The 17,107-nt window shown below is 37.1% G+C and overlaps 1 protein-coding gene across 1 annotated transcript in view; it reads left to right on the top strand.

The window, feature by feature from the left end:
* LOC145249730 (testis-specific serine/threonine-protein kinase 3-like) overlaps positions 1-16,866 on the top strand; it is a 29,059-nt gene extending 12,193 nt beyond the window's left edge. The window contains exons 2-3 of the mRNA XM_080111632.1: positions 4,444-4,745; positions 15,127-16,866. Coding sequence (XP_079967758.1) covers positions 4,444-4,745; positions 15,127-15,597 — 773 coding nt within the window. The 3' untranslated portion in view covers positions 15,598-16,866. The remainder of the gene's footprint in view (positions 1-4,443; positions 4,746-15,126) is intronic.
* The last annotated feature ends 241 nt before the right edge of the window (positions 16,867-17,107 follow it).

Consider the following 17,107-nt stretch of genomic DNA (forward strand, 5'->3'; position numbering starts at 1 on the left):
AATGAGATAGTATTGTAGTAATCATTAGTATTGGGGGTTTTGATAGAGTGTCTTACTTAAGGGGGCGGTTTGTCAGGAGTTTGTTTATGTTGGACTTGAAGACGTCCAAGTTGTAGTCAGGTGGGAAACAGGCTAGCGGCAGAGAGTTCCACTGGCGTGCAGTTCTAAGAAAGAAGCTTTGCTCATGGAATCTACATTTGGATTTAGGCACAGATAAAGAGTGGGGAAAATTATTGACAGTAGTTTCAGCCAGACGGGTGTTTCTCGTGAAAGATTGGCGAGGGGGGACGAGGGATTGGAGCTCAGACGAGCACCTGCCATGGAAATAACGATAAAACAAAGACAGGCTCGCAACTTCTCTTCTGTAGGAGAGAGGTTGCAGAGAAGAGAAAAGGGAATCCCCCACTAAACCACAAAGTCTATTTTATACTCTGTCAAGGCAGGATAGGCTGTTTTTAGCAACTCCTGCCCAGATGTGGCAGCAGTACTCTATCCTTGGATGTACTTGGCTTTTATACAGATAGAGAATTGCATCAGTAGTGAGATATCTTCTGGAGCGGTAGAAGGATCCCACCATTTTCCCAGCTTCCCTGGCAACAGATTTGATGTACGTGTTCCATTTCAGATCAGGAGTAAAGGTCAAACCCAGAAGCTTGTCAAAACATGGAGCCTCCCCAAGACGAGAGCCATCCATTTCAATTGATGCCAGATGTGGATCAGAGCGTTGATGATGTAAAGATAGAAGCTTGGTTTTGGATGCATTAAAAGTGACCAGCCACCTCTTCCCCCATTGTACCATGCACTTAAGATCAGAGGAGAGAGAATTGGAGAGAACTTTGTCATTTACGGCCTTTGATGTGTTGCCATAGATGGTCGTGTCATCAGCATAGATGTCAGCGAATGATTTAAGTATGTGTTTTGGGAGATCATTGATGTAGATCAGGAAGAGAGTTTGGCCCAGGATGGACCCCTGGGGGACTCCAGCATTAATACTGTGGGCCTCTGATTTCTGCCCATCAACCACTACTCTTATGAACCTATTAGAGAGAAATGATTTAATGATTGAGAAAACATTTCCAGTAATACCGTAGCTGGAAATCTTGTGAAGTAGGCCCTTATGCTATACCTTATCGAAGGCCTTCGATATGTCAAGAGCAATTGCCCTAGAAAGGAAACCTTTGTCAAGAGATTCACTAATCCTATGTGATATAACCGTTAGCACTTCTGCTGTAGATCTTGCAGAGCGGAAACCATATTACATGTCACTAAGAAGGTTGTTTCTGTTGAGGTAGTTGACTACTTCTTTATTTAATATGGATTCCAACAACTTACTCCAGACACACAAGAGACTTATTGGTCTGTACTGAGAGGGAGATGACTTTTCACCTGAATTCTTAAATACAGGGCATACTGATGAGGTTTTCCAGGGTGTTGGATTGGAAAGCACTTCTCCTTAAGGCAACGCTTATACAATTTTGTAAGTATGGCGGCAAGTTCTGGTTGGAGCTTTTTCAGCACTATAACTGGAATGCCGTCAGGGCTAGTTGCTTTACTGGAATCAAGATTCTTGATTAGCTTAGCGACCTCACGCACAGATATTTGTATGTTGCATAGCGTGTTGTCTGTTATAGGAAGAAATACAGGGAGTTGATGGTCATTGTCGCATAGGGTAGAATTAGCTGCAAAATTCTTGGCAAATAGTCTGGCCTTGTCTGATGCTGACGAGATGACCTCAGGTCCATTGATGATAGTTGGGATAGAACGCACGCTTCTGTTCAAGATCCTGTTTGCTATTTGCCAGAACTGTTGGGAACCAAGCTGCTGCTCAGCTACTTTGGATTTAACAGACTGAGCATATAACTCTCTTGCATGTTTTATTACTCTTTTACAGTGGTTGCTGTCAGTCCTGAAAGCAGCTTTAGTCTCAGTACATCTATTACGTTGGTAGCTATGAAAAATATGATTTCTGTGTGCGATGGCAGCAGCGCATTCAAAGGAGAACCATGGCTGGCTCTTAGGTTTTTGTTGGAATTTTTTCGATGGTATGAATCGGTATATGCCTACAATTAACCATTCGGTCAGGTCTGATACTATAGAGGACACATCCTTTCTAAACATGGAATGCAGAGGTAGGTCAGATAGGAATGTACGGAAGCTATCCCAGTCAGCTATAGAGTATCGATATACGGTACGGTGGAGAGTTACGTCTGGGGACTTATTACATTTCATTTTTATCTTAACTGATACAACGGAGTGGTCAGAGGATTCCAGAGGAGATAGAACGGAACATGAACACAGCTCAGGGGAAGTTGTGAGGAAAAGGTCTAGAAGGCTTGCATATTGACCGGGTGTATCGGGCCCATGAGTGGGTTCGTGAACAATCTGAGTGAGGTCATAGGCCATGGCAAAATCATGACAAAACCTCCCCTCGTAATCGGTTTTATTTGAGTGGGTCAGCCATTCCACATTATGGACATTGAAGTCACCGCAAATGTGAATGTTAGCCGAAGGTTGAGCAGACAGGATGTGGTCAATTTTCTCAGATATGCTCTTAAAGATAGTAACCCCACTGTTGTGGGGGCAATAGAGAGCAAATATAAATGCAGTGGTGTAAGCTAGTGCAACCCGGAAGCACATATAAGGTAAATTAGGGTCTTCACTGGAGATATCCCTGCCACATGGGAAGCCATCTTTAATGTAGGCACGTATTCCATGCCCATGGCGATCTTGGGGGTCAGATTTAGATGTTAAGTTGGAGTATCCTTGAATTATGAATTCGTCTAGAGAAGTGGTTGGCCCTATGCCAGTTTCACTTAGAAAGAATATGTCCGGTTTCGTCTCCTGTATTGTGTTTCAATCTCTGGAAGGTTGGAACGTAGACGCCTGATGTTGGAGAAGGAGACTTGGTAGTAGGGGTCTACGTTGGAGGATAGGGTTCTAGGTTTATTCGTGTTTCTTTTTTGGAGATTTGTCATGACTGTTGAGGTTTTGGGATTTGTAGAGCAGGTCGGTAGACTTGGTTGGAGCAGGACAGGGAGGGAAAATAAGAGAGAAAAAGGCAAGTTTTTTTTTCTTTTTTTTTCTGGCACATGATAAGGTGAAGCCATAACAAATACCCACTAGTATGGCATCGAGAGGTCCTACCAGAAACTACTGTATGGTCCAGAATCCATTCACCAAATGGCAATACAGCAGCCCCAGTACTTTGCATCTGCTGATAGGACAGCCTCCTTTAGTGGTTAATCCAAGGTTTGGGTCCCTGACTATCAGGCAGGTAACGTCAGCCCAGATGAAACGTTTACCTCCAGCACCCTTACTAGTGACATGACCACAAGGATAGACATAGAAACAGAAAATTTCTGACATCTCAGGCTATTCTTTACAAAGTACTACCGACCTGGAAAGCAGCTTTTTCTTCGCCCTTTGTCAGAAAAATTATTCATTGGAAATGAGGACTGAAGGACAAAAAGGAGAAGCGAGAGTTACTGGAGCTGCCGATAACACATCCCCATGCATTATCTACTCTCCATTGAGAAAAAATAAATAAATAAATAAATAAATAAAAAATAAATAAAATAAAATAAAAATAAAAAAGGTGAGAAGGACTTATTAATATCTATTTAGTATAAGTCCGTTGCCCCATCCCCAGCTTAGGGTAGTACTTGAAGATAGTCTCCCCTCCCATATTAATGCATGGATACTTTTTGCCTTTATCTAGGTCGAGCTGGGATGTTAAACCGTTCCAGCTCCATTCCATAATAAATATGCTATAATGGAACTTTTATCAAATTGAAAAAGTCTGGTTATTTTTAACTCGTTTAAAAAGCTGGTTAAGAAGTAATACCTTTATGGTTATGCATTAACTTTAGCTAGTTTTTTCTTTAGCTTTTTTCTTTCTTCTTTCTTTTTCCTTTCTTCTTTCTTTTTTCTTCTTTCTTTTTTCTTTCTTCTTTCTTTTTCCTTTCTTCTTTCTTTTTTCTTCTTTCTTTTTTCTTTCTTCTTTCTTTTTCCTTTCTGCTTTCTTTTTCCTTCTTTCTTTTTCCTTTCTTCTTTCTTTTTTCTTTCTTCTTTCTTTTTTCCTTTCTGCTTTCTTTTTCCTTCTTTCTTTTTCCTTTCTTCTTTCTTTTTTCTTTCTGTTTTTCCTTTCTTTTTCCTTTCTTCTGTCTTTTTTCCTTTCTGCTTTCTTTTTCCTTTCTTCTTTCTTTTTTCTTTCTGCTTTCTTTTTCCTTTCTTCTTTCTCTTTTCTTTCTTTTTTCTTTCTGCTTTCTTTTTCTTTTCTTCTTTCTTTTTCCTTTCTTCTTTCTTTTTCCTTTTTCTTTCTGCTTTTTTTTCTTTTCTTCTTTCTTTTTCCTTTTCTTCTTTCTTTTTTCTTTCTGCTTTCTTTTTCTTTCTGCCTTCTTTTTTCTTTCTTTTTTCTTTCTTCTTTCTTTTTTCTTTCTGCAGGCAGCGGGAGTTTTTCTGAAGTTAAACTAGCATGCCTCCTGCAAAACGAATCCAAAAAGTTTGCCGTAAAAATCGTGAATCGCGCTGTGGCCAGAGAGGACTTTCTCCAGCATTTCCTTCCCCGGGAGCTGAAACTGTGGCCGACCCTTAACCACCAGAATATCATAAAATGTATAGAGACGTTCGAAGAGAATCGGTTGATTTACCTCGTACTTGAGTATGCAAACAACGGAAACATGTTGAATCATCTTATCAGGTTTGGGCCGCTCTCAAACAACAGGAGGAAGGCTGTAATGAGACAAGTAAGTAGCAATCTATATCTATATCTACATTTATATAAAACTGAGTTAATCGTCGCACCTACATTGATTTATATATTTTATTTTGACAAGAAAAATGTTGACAGAACAAAATTAGGCACAAGGCCAATAAAAAAAGTGAGGAGGGGAGTCTATGGTCATCATTGTCACTGTACCTTTGATTTGTCTAAGATATTCCAGCTAGAGTTCTCAGTCACCGTAATACCACATTCACACCGAGGGTCGTCCTACTTAAGATTCCCAAATCAAGTGTTTTCCTGTTTTGTTTTGTTTGTTTGCTTTGTTTTTTAATATAATATACTTACTAGCAAGCCGCCTGGCGTTGCCTGGTCGTAAATACGCATAAATATTATATTTTAATTAATGCAGAATTCTTATTTACTATAAACAGAAATACCGTAGGTATTAAACATATATTATTCCTTAAAAAAAAAACAAAAAAAAAAACAAAGTAAAAAACAACGTAAAGAAACTGAGACTTGTGCATGCGAGTATTATGTTTTTTTCTAAACAGTTTACTCCTCGTAAGTAAAAAAAATTCTCGAGCTGAGATCGAAATCAAAGCCTAAAGACATTAAGTCAAGTACGATAACCATTAGGCCAGCTTGACATAATCGTTAAAAAGAGTTTTCAACCCTACTTATTCTTAACATAAGTAATCTGCTATGTGAACGATTCACGCATGTGCATTCGTGAAAAAGCAGCCCTTTTTTCTGGATGAAAACTGATTAAAACGTTTTCCACATATTTGAATACCCTATATACCAAATTTCAAGCTTGCAGATCAAAAATTCGTTGAGTATATAGGGTTGAGAAGTATCCTCATACACACACATTCTCAATATATATATATATATATATATATATATATATATATATATATATATATATATATATATATATATATAATTATTTTCTTCTATAATAATTATTAAATACCTACAGACACTAGTGTTTTATCTTTTCGGGAATCATCAGTGCAGGTTGTCACGATTAACACCAGTCAATAAATTCGAACCTGGCAACAAAATCCATCTCTATCTTCATTAGCAAGGACCTAATCTATTTGGCTACTGTTAAACATTGTTGAAATTCAAACATTTATTTTTTAAATGCTTTTTAACATCTGTCAGAGTGATCCAATCATTATATGATGATCTGCGCATAAGAGCAAATAGTTAATAAAACATGTTAAAAAACACTTTGAAAAAAATTTAAAAACATTTAATCTGAAAAGGAAACACTTAATAAGTGGATAGTCCTTAATCTGCGGAGTTTCGAAGAAATACTTTTCTTCTCATCAGAGGGTAGGAATTAGCAAAATGCGGGATTTGATTAAAAATATTTGATGAAACTGCAAGTAAGTCAAAGATCTTACTTGATAACAAAAAGTGAAGCAGAGGGAATATGGGGAAGAAAAAGGTGATTTCACGTGAATGGATAGTCTGGTGAAAGTAAATTATCCAATGACGGTAAAATCCAAAAATGTAAATCCAAGAAAGTTAATTAAATTTCCATTCGCACAAGTAAAATCCAAGGAAATCAAGTAATTGGAAGATGGTCCAAAATAATCCAAAAGGCTGAAATCCATGGAATAATTCACAAATATGTGGAAGGAAAAGGGGAAAAATTCAAATAATATTAATAAAAGAAAAATAAGATATGCATTTGACACGGCTGCCGAGGCAAAAATTGTATATATATATATACTTTCTGTAAAAAGTAAAATTTTGGAAAAATCGTTTTTAATAAGTAAAACATTTCATTGGCGTAGGGTGAGGGGAAAAAGTCCATAAAACAAAAAGTATCAGTAAAGCCCTACTAACCCTACTGTTTTCCGGTTTGATGGGGGGCCAAAAACAAGCAGGTTGATCTCTAAACGAGGCTGAATTCTAGAAAGGGGGACAAAAAAAATAAGGGTGGTGGAGTTGTTGGGTATGTGATGTCACACCAAGATGAGATTAATTAGTAAGGTGGCCAGGGACAAAAAGAAAAGTTGGGGTGTGGACATCTTGGAGGTTTCCTATTGGAAGAAGGGATGCATTCACTGAAATAAGAACCTAAACTAGACAAAGGGCTTATCTTAAAGGGTCTGGCTCCAACAGGACCTGTAACTGTGCGCACCATGCTTGGGGGGGGGGAGAAGTCTTAGAATGGAGACATAGAAGAACGACTTCAAGCCAGAGATCGTTGATCACTCCTCTGCTCCTGGGAGTGAAACGAATACATAAAATCTCATATCGTCTTGGATCCTGTCTTGAATGTTCCTTCTAACAGATTCCAGCTCCCCCAAGGACGATTGGTGAATCTCCCAGAAGAAACAATAGCAGAACAGCTATGTCGTTATGTATATGTTGTTATATGTTCTGATGCATACACCAAAACCACTAGATGAGATGAATCACTAGAAAAACTATGACATTAAGGATACAAGGACAACAGTCCGTTACGCAACAAATACAACATACATACATGATGGCAGCAAACTCGTTCTTGAGTATTGTCATTACTTAATACATCTCTGGCTCAAATGAGGCAGACATAAGCGCCAATAGTAGCACGTGCCAGACGGTCACTTCTATGAACTTTATACAGTCCTGCACATCTGCTGATGACCAGGTCCAGGCTGTGGTGCCTTGAACACCTTCCGGTCCAGACCTTGGATGGTCCAGAACCGTACATACATACATACGTACATACATGCATACATGCATACATACATGCATACATACATACATACATACATACATACATACATACATACATGATGGCAGCAAACTCGTTCTCAAGTATTGCCATTATTTAATACATCTCTGAGTCAAAAGAGGCAGATATGAGCGCCACTAGTAGCACGTGCCGGACGGTCACCTACAATACCCATATATACATAAACATATATATATATATATATATATATATATATATGTTTATGTATATATATATATATATATATATATATATATATATACTGTATATATATATATATATATATATATATATGTATACTGTATGTGTGTAATTATATATATATATATATATATATATATATATATATGTATATATATATATATATATATATATACACACATACAGTTCTGCACATCTGCTGATGACCGAGTCCAGGCTGTGGTGCCACGAACACTTGCCAGAGCAGACCTTGGATGTTCCAGAGCCTTTATTTCCATTGATGCCCATATCAGAATCAGACCTCATTGAGTGACCGTTTGCCAGCTTTTTTATTATTGATACATACATACATACATACATACATACATACATACGTACATACATACATATGGTCCGTTTATGATAAGAACACACGGACATTTATTAGTGCCACATATACACATTCAAACACATTTTTTTTTTTGTTTTTGTACACAGTGATCACCACTTATCAAGGCCCGGAAGCCATTCAGGGATAAGGGTTATTGCAAGTACATTATGTTAGTGTGGAGATTTGATGAAGTGTTTACTTAAGGGGGCGGTTCATTAGGAATTTGTTAACATTGGACTTGAAGACATCCAAGTTGTAGTCCGATGGGAAGCAGGCAGACGGAACAGAGTTCCACAGGCGTGCAGTTCTAAGAAAGAAGCTTTGTTCATGGAATCCGCGTTTTGATTTAGGCACAGATGTAGAGTGGGGGAAATTTTTCACAGTGGATTCAGCTAGACGGGTGTTTTTCATGAAAGATTGGCGAGGGGGGACCGGAGATTGGAGTTCAGACGAGCACCTGCCATGGAAATAATGATAAAACAAGGATAGGCTCGCAATGTCTCTTCTGTGGGAGAGAGGTTGCAGGGTAGAGAAAAGGGAATCCCCACTAAGCCACAAAGTCTATTTTGTACTCTGTCAAGGCAGGATAGGCTGTTTTTAGCAGCTCCTGCCCAGATGTGGCAACAGTATTCCATCCTTGGACGTACTTGGCTTTTATATAGATAGAGAATTGCATCAGTAGTGAGATATCTTCTGGAGCGGTAGAAGGATCCCACCATCTTTCCAGCGACCTTGGCAACAGACTTGATGTACGTGTTCCATTTCAGATCAGGAGTAAATCATGATGCAACAGTATACACATATATAGAACTCCTCAGTGATACAAATACATCACAAATCAAACATGTATATACACATGTACTGTATATGTACGAGTATACAAACACCACCCCGCTACACAACATCACATCAACTGATATTTGGGTTTGACGATGAATGCTCTGGAAAAGTCACTTCTGATTAATGCTTAGTTTTAAAATATGCAAACGAAGAAATGATTTGCGGCGATTTTACATGGTACCTCTTCTTTATCGTAAATTTAACTTATTAATAAGAAAAAAATAAAATAAAATGATGTACGCCCGAGATTAAACAGGAGACCATTTGATCTGTAGTCGAATGCTATATCATAATAAATCTATTAATTATTAAGCTATATTATAATAAATCTGTCTTTTTTTTAGAAGAAATGATTTGCTGAAATTTTATTATCTCCCTTGGTTGGTGTAACGTAAAATATTTCCCTGTAAAAATTATTTTTTTTATCTAGAATAGAGAAAAGCTATTTTTAAGAGCGGATGTTTTTGATTTTCGATACTTATCAGATGAATTTCTGTACAAAACAAAGCTAAGAACACATATAAATCAGCTTTGTGTGAAATTTGCAAAAAATAGGAGCAATGTATTCTGGTTGTCCAACCTGTAAATGGTCTTTATTCCGAAAGTTTTTAACATGGGAAGGTTGGAGGTGTTTATTCCAAAAGCCGTTCTTAACATGGGGAGGTTGGGGGTGTTTATTCTGAAAGCCGTTCTTAACATGGGGAGGTTGGGGGTGTTTATTCCGAAAGGCATTTTCTTATTTTCAACCTCCACATGTTGAGAACAGCTTTCAGAATAAACACCCTTTGCAGGTTAGACCAGTGCACATTAACCAAAAATAAGCTCAGCCGTTTCAGAACCCATAAGAAAGGAACTCACACACACACACACACACGTGCACACACACCCAGTGACTATTATATAATAGCAGAGATAGAGATAAAGATATTGACCTCCCCGACAAAATTGCCTCTGAGATGGGTATATATGCTGATGACACTACACTCTATGGCAGGCACGACAGGAAGACGAATGAACACATTTCTAAAGAAATGGCAGAAACACTAGAGGAAGACCTCCAATCTGTAGTGGAATGGGGACAAAAGTGGTTGGTCGCGTTCAATGCTGCCAAGACTAAACTAGTTTCATTCAATAATTACAAGAAGCCCTCTCTACCACCCATAGCAATGGCCAACGACTCTTTATCTGAGAGTCCATCTTTCAAACTCCTTGGCCTAACGTTCACAGGAAACATGAGTTGGAACAATTACATTGAAGGCATTGCCAGGGCCGCTGCAAGAAAGGTGGGCTCTCTCTACCATGCTAGAAAACTACTAACACCCGAAAGTATCCTGTACCTCTATAAGGCCACCATTCGCCCATGTATGGAGTATTGCTGCCACATCTGGGCTGGTGCATCTGCTACTAGTTTCTCGCTCCTTGACAAGGTTCAAAAGAGAGTCGCAAACCTGATAGGCCCTGAACTGGCATCTAAGCTTCAGTCTCTGTCCCATCGACGAAATGTTGCATCCCTCTGCCTTTTCTACAAGTATTTTAGTGGTGAATGCTCTGACGAACTGCAATCACTTGTGCCCCCACGACGTGAGCACCCTCGACAAACCCGACAGGCTGCTAAATCCCACCCCCACACTGTAGAGATCCCTAGATGTAAAAGATCTTTTTAGTCCAGTAGTTTCTTCCCCAGAACCGCTAGACTCTGGAATTCCATTCCAGGTCCCTGCTTCCCCAACAGTACTGACGTGCAGAAGTTCAAGTGTAACGTGAACCGACATCTTGCTGCTCAAATCCCTACATAGTACCCCAGTAGTTGTTGCCCCTGATAGTAGCCCCCTACACCAAAGTGGCAATTTGCCTTGTTTGGGGTGAAAATGTAATAAAAAAAAAAAAAAAAAAAAATTTCTGTATCTGTTATCCTTTAGATATGCACGTGATAATGCGTCTGCAATTACTGATCATGGCCCAGGATATATATCACCTCAAATTCATATTTCTGCAGTGCTAATAAAAATCTCTGTATTCTTGGAGGGCTTTTCGTAATTGATTTTTTAAAAATCTGCCTCAGCGGTTTATGATTATTTTCAATTAATGAATTGGTGAAATTTCGGCGCCTCTACACGAAATTTCGGCGCCTCTAGAACGAAATTTTGTAGTCAATAAATGGAGTTTTCAGATTAAAAAAAATGGTTTCTACTGATTTTTTTTTTCAATTCTAATAAATTACAATGTTAGCTTCCAAATTATGCAATCAAAATTACCTGAATATTATTGAATTATTTAAAAAAAAAAAAAAACTTTAATTGTGTTAGCAGATGAAAATTGCAGCCATCTTGTTTTATAAAATAAATCATAAATAGTTTGTCATTCCCCAAAATCATTGAATGTCTTTTTTATTCTCTGGGGCGTATAAGTGTAGGAGTTATCTGTCTCTGACAATAGGAGGGAACCAGAATGATCTCCCCTGGACAGAAAGGCAACCAGAGTATATCCCCTGATTTCTATAAAATACTGAGCATGGGCACGGCCATTGGCATTTCGTATCGAGCTCACCAAGAATTGAAAGGGTATAACATCCCGTTGTATGGAATTCTTACATGGTGCTACGAACACATTTTTACTGTAAAGCATGAAAACTTGGACCACATTAGACATTGGATATATTTACCATCAAAATACCATTGAGCAAGAAAACGTGCTTTTATTAAGGCAACTCATTGAGTCAAAGAAAGAAAACATTGAATTGAGAAAAGAAATGCTTCATGGTCGTCCCAACATATTGCAAGTGAAAAAAATGGAACAATCCTTGATAGGACGATACAACTGATGGGAAAGATGAGAGGCTGTTCTTGTGAAAATTTTCCAACGATATAGGGTTTGAATTTGTCCGAATGGTCTTGAAACAATTGTAACAAACGATGAAATACACTATTTGTTGCTATCAATCCATTCTTTGATGTCTTGATTTGTTAAAACAATATATATATATATTAGTCATCCACAGACAGACTGTTTTGTTGTATCATAGCTCTTCAGTGCAACTAGACTAGAACCCATATCCAACCAGGGATTGAATCTATAACCATCTAGGTGATAAGTCGGCAGTTTTACCCTCTGGCTCATGGGATCAGTGTCTGTAAACGATATCATCAAATGTCTATTTATATAAACATTTAACTGCCACTTTTACAGTGCTCGATTTGTTTTTAAATAAACAAAGAGCTTCACATTACACTTCCGACACAACAGCATAAATATACGAAATAAATTGTCTGCAACAACTCATGGCATAGTGGATAGAGTATGTGGTGAAATTCAGTTGTAAAAGTTACTGGAGATTGAAGGTTCAATCCTTAGTGTAAGCAACCCAAAAATACAATTGTGAATTGTTTAGATTTTCTATCCAACCCTGTAGATGATGGAACGAGAGTATATTACCCCCATGGATTAAATAAAGCGTTCTATAACATAAGCAGCCCATCACGTTGGGGTCACCACTTTATAGGAGGACAGGATGGTCTACTTATGCAATTCCCACAGTTCTGTTTGAAATTTTGTGCAGATTCCCAAGTTTGACTTAAAGATTTCCGAGTTCAACAAGATACACCTGAAGAAGGTCAGAGGTTATACCGACCGAAATGTGCAAATAACACTCAAGATGAGAACAGTAGTTTGAAGAAACCAAATTATATGGATATTTATTTTTATGATTTTTTTTTCTTCAAATGAAGATAAATATTCATTTTTCTTATAATAAAAGAATGATTTTTTGTATGATTTTTTTTTTCTTTTAGGATTTAGGGTTTAGAATTAAGATTTAGGATTTGGCATGTATTTGAATAACTTTGCACTACTATGAAGGAACCTGTATTTTGTGCTATAATTTTCTTATATTTATTTTAATTAAATAAATGCGTAACAAACTTTCTAAAAAAAAAACACGCCTTTATTGTTGTGAGATTTTCAATTCGGTTCTGAAATTGCATTTGTCGGTCCCTACTATGCACTCTCCAAATGTTTCAACTGAAAACAAAAAAACATGGCTCTTTCGCTGTAGTGCAAAAGTGCCAGTATTTGTTTTGCCTATAAGCTTCCATTTTTAGCAAAAATCTATATATTTGCTTCCAGAGAATTCAGTACTTTTGCTAACTGTATTAAATTCATGTTGACTTCAATCAGTTTTCTAAAAATTCATTGAATTTAATTTTTATTGAATTTTCCGCAATATTTTTATTGCGTTCGCCAATTGTTGTCTGATGTGATTTTTAATGGCTCAGCATTTCAGGACCTTTTGACATTTTACATAAAAATTCCATAAAAATTCCATAAAAATTCCAACGCTATAACAGTTATTATTCTGCATGATTACCAAATCTTCAAAAGAAATTCAGCACTCAAAGGGTTAAGTTTGAAAATTATATTTCAAAGAATTGTTGTGAATAATATCTCTCAAAATGTACAAATTGATGTTTGTGTTGTGTTTTTTATTTGCAGCTGTGCAGTGCCATTGCTTATCTGCATGCAGGGATCATCCACCTCCTCATAAATTCGAGATGGCCGCCATCATAATAGTCAAATTTTAGAATTTATTATTTGATAATTTTACTTATATGCTACAAATGTCATATACATTGTTTTGAAATACAATGGAAAGTTAAACTTACAGTCATTTTAAAAATAGATGTAAAAATTATTTTTTTACAAAAAAAAAAAAAAATCGATGCTCAGAGGGTTAATTCATATTATTTGATTGGGTTATGTTTGGAAATTATATTTTGCAATTATATTCAAGATGGCCGCCATCATAATAGTCAAATTTTACTATTTATTATTATAATGCTCAGAGGGTTAATTCATATTTGGATTATTTGGACTACTCTTCTCAACTTCAGTGTTATTTTTACAACGTAATGTAACACCCACTCTTCTTCAATTGTATCTTGTCAAACTCAGAAATCTTTCTCTTGAATTCGAATTTTGAATAGAACCCTTTATTTAATCTACAGGGGTAGCATGCTCTCGTTCTGTCAACCATGACTGGGTAGAAGTTTTAAGTAATTCGCAATTGTATTTTGAGTGTTGCCTGCACTGGAGATTGAATCTTAAAACGCCAGAAGAATGTAACTTACAAATGAATTCTACTAAGTGTTTTATCATTGCAGACCTGTGACATAGTGGTTAAAGTGCTTGGCAAAATTCGGTTGTAAGTTACACTTCTCTGAAGGTTGAAGACTTAAAATATTGTGAAAATGGCACTCGAGATAAGAACAGTAGTCTGAAGAATCAAAATAATACGAGCACAAATATACATGATAAATTAAGCAGTTGACTAATGTGTGCATGAGAAAATTATAATTTCCCATGAGCGGTTGGTCAACCACATTATAAATTCAAGATGGCCGCTGTCACAGTATTATAATAGTAAACTTTTAGAATTTATTATTTGATAGTCTTACTTATATGCTACAGACGTCAAACATTGTTTGGGCATACAATCAAAGTTAAGCTTATAGAATCATTTTAAAAATAGTTGTAAAAAATCATTTTTCTACAAAAAAAAAAATAGCTGTTTCTATTTGCAGTTATATAGTGTCATCGCTTATCTGCATGAAAAGATGCTCAGAGGGTCAATCTCATTATAAATTCAAGATGGCCGCCATCATAATAGTCAAATTTTATCATTCATTATTTGATAGTCTTATTTATATGCTACAGATGTCATACACATTGTTTGGACGTACAATGAAAATTTAAGCTTCTAGAATCATTTTAAAAATAGTTGTAAAAAGTAAATTTTCTATTAAATGGCACTTTTGCACTACAGCGAAAGAACCATGTTTTTTTGTTTTCAGTTGAAACATTTGGAGAGAGCATAGCAGGGGCTGACAAATGCAATTTCAGGACAAAATTGAAAATCTCACAACAATAAAGGCGTGTTTTTGTTTGAGAAAGTTTTTGTTACGCATTTATTTAATTAAAATAAATATAAGAAAATTATAGCACAAAATACAGTTTTTTAGAGACAATAGAGATTTAATCTTTTTTTCCGTAACACTGACAACATTCTGAAATTTTTGTAACTAATAAAATATAATCATTAAACTTTATTGTTTGAAATGAATACTCAGAGGGTTAATTTATGTTATTTGATCTGGTTAAGTTTGAAAAATTATATTTTGTAGAATGATTGCTAAAAATTCCTTTTCAAAAATGTGCAAATTTATGATATTTGTGTTCTATTTTTATTTGCAGCTATGCAGTGCCATCGCTTATTTGCATGCCCAGAATATCAGCCATCGAGATTTAAAGCTGGAGAATCTCTTGTTGGATCACTATTTCAACATTAAGATCACCGATTTCAGTTTCTCAAAACTGAACCCAATGCAAGAATTGAGCCACACATATTGTGGTTCAAAATCATATGCGGCTCCGGAGATTCTCCTCGGTGAACCTTATGAGACAGTAAAAGTGGACGTTTGGGCTCTTGGCGTTATCCTTTACATCATGAGTACGGGTAAAATGCCGTTTGACACACGCAAGGACAGATCAAAAATCGTTGAGGATCATCGGAAACTGAATTTACCTTGGAGTAGATGGATTGACCTCAGCAACGACTGTAAAGATCTTATATGTTACCTTTTGACGTTTGATTATTCAGTTAGGCCATCAATGCCGGATGTACTTGAGAATAAATGGTTGCGATCTGATACTGACCATGTTTAACAGTTGTTCAAGTATAGATTATTGTAGTGTTCTTACTTTTACCAAAATATGTGCATGGTTTCTTTTTTTTTTCTTTTAATAATGGGTCACATCACCACTTATCAATGCCTGGGAGCCACTCAAGGATAAAGGTTAAAGAGATAATCAGTTCGACGATGAACACCACCATAAGAGGATGGGAGACAACAGGTGGAATTGGCAGAGGATTACTTAAGAGGAATTGATTATCCAAGAGCAAATCCCACCAAGTATTTGTTTACATTAGACCTGAAGATGACCATGTCGTAGCCGGTTGGGAAGCTGCCTTGTGCAAAGCAGGCCAGTTACCCTTCATTGTTGGACACATACTCATTGTCTGTAAAGATCTCCTACAAACCAGAATCCGGCACTGGTCAGGCTTAGCATTGCTTAACTTGAACCAATGTGTCAAAATAATTGGGAGTGAGGGAGAATAGCTTCAGACAAGGCATGAAGCCACTTGATGTAAGAAGCCAAAAGAATATATTACTTTAAGGTCAAAAACTTGCCTACGATAAGTGTTTAGTGGAATAGTAATTCTTCTGTCTGTCTGTCAGAAACATTGCTCCGGGAATGTGAGGACTAAAGGACAAAAGAAGAGAAGCAAGAGTTATGCGGCCAGTAAACCCATGATCCACTTTATTATGCCGCGATATTTGCATTTGGATAACATCGTTCACCGATAGGATTTTCTAAGAAAAGAAAATTTTTCATGCAAGTTTTGTTTGTTTTCTGGTATAGCAAGAGAGAGAAAGAAAGGAAAGCTCTTTGCTCTGGTTGTAGCTAGACGAGTTCTTACTGTGAATATTTTACATGGGAAGGGAGGGAGGAGACCGGGGATCAGAGGAGTTGATTATCCAAGAGGGCGGCTCACCAAGTATTTGTTTACATTAGATTTGAAGACAACCCTGTGTAGTATTGGGAATCCCAGCTTAATTGCTATATAGGTAGTTTTAGAAATAGAAAGTTATATAAGCATGTTTGGATTTCCCATCAGCGATTTAGCAGGGTCAGAAAAGGTTAGGTTTGACAAGCATCAGACCAAGTCACCTTTAATGACCTAGATTAGATGTACCCGAAATTAAGGGGTAACACGGGAATTGTGGTTGAGGCCTTCCGGTTGACGACCACATGGGCTGAGAGTGGTTTTGCACAGCAGAGAAAGCAGATTGGAGATTCGGCTCTCCGACACCCAGGGTCCGAGATATTAGGCTTGCCTTGAAATAAAAGATTGAAGCTTCAAATCCCATCTTGTGTTCATTAATGAATCTGTCTGCAGTAGTACCACTCCCCACAAGATGGCAGACCAGCAGCGACCAGAAGGCATCATCCGCTGGCCAAGGCAAGCAGGTATGTTCACATTATTGTTGCACATATACATCTCGGAGACTTTCAAGGCAAAAGAAACGATGTAAGGATAAGAACACACACCCACACACACATATAACAGTGAACTGTATGTAAGAGCATACACACCCACACACACCCATAT

Source organism: Euprymna scolopes, chromosome 28, assembly GCF_053919585.1.
Source record: "Euprymna scolopes isolate OS-2025 chromosome 28, ASM5391958v1, whole genome shotgun sequence".
NCBI classification, from domain to species: domain Eukaryota; kingdom Metazoa; phylum Mollusca; class Cephalopoda; order Sepiida; family Sepiolidae; genus Euprymna; species Euprymna scolopes.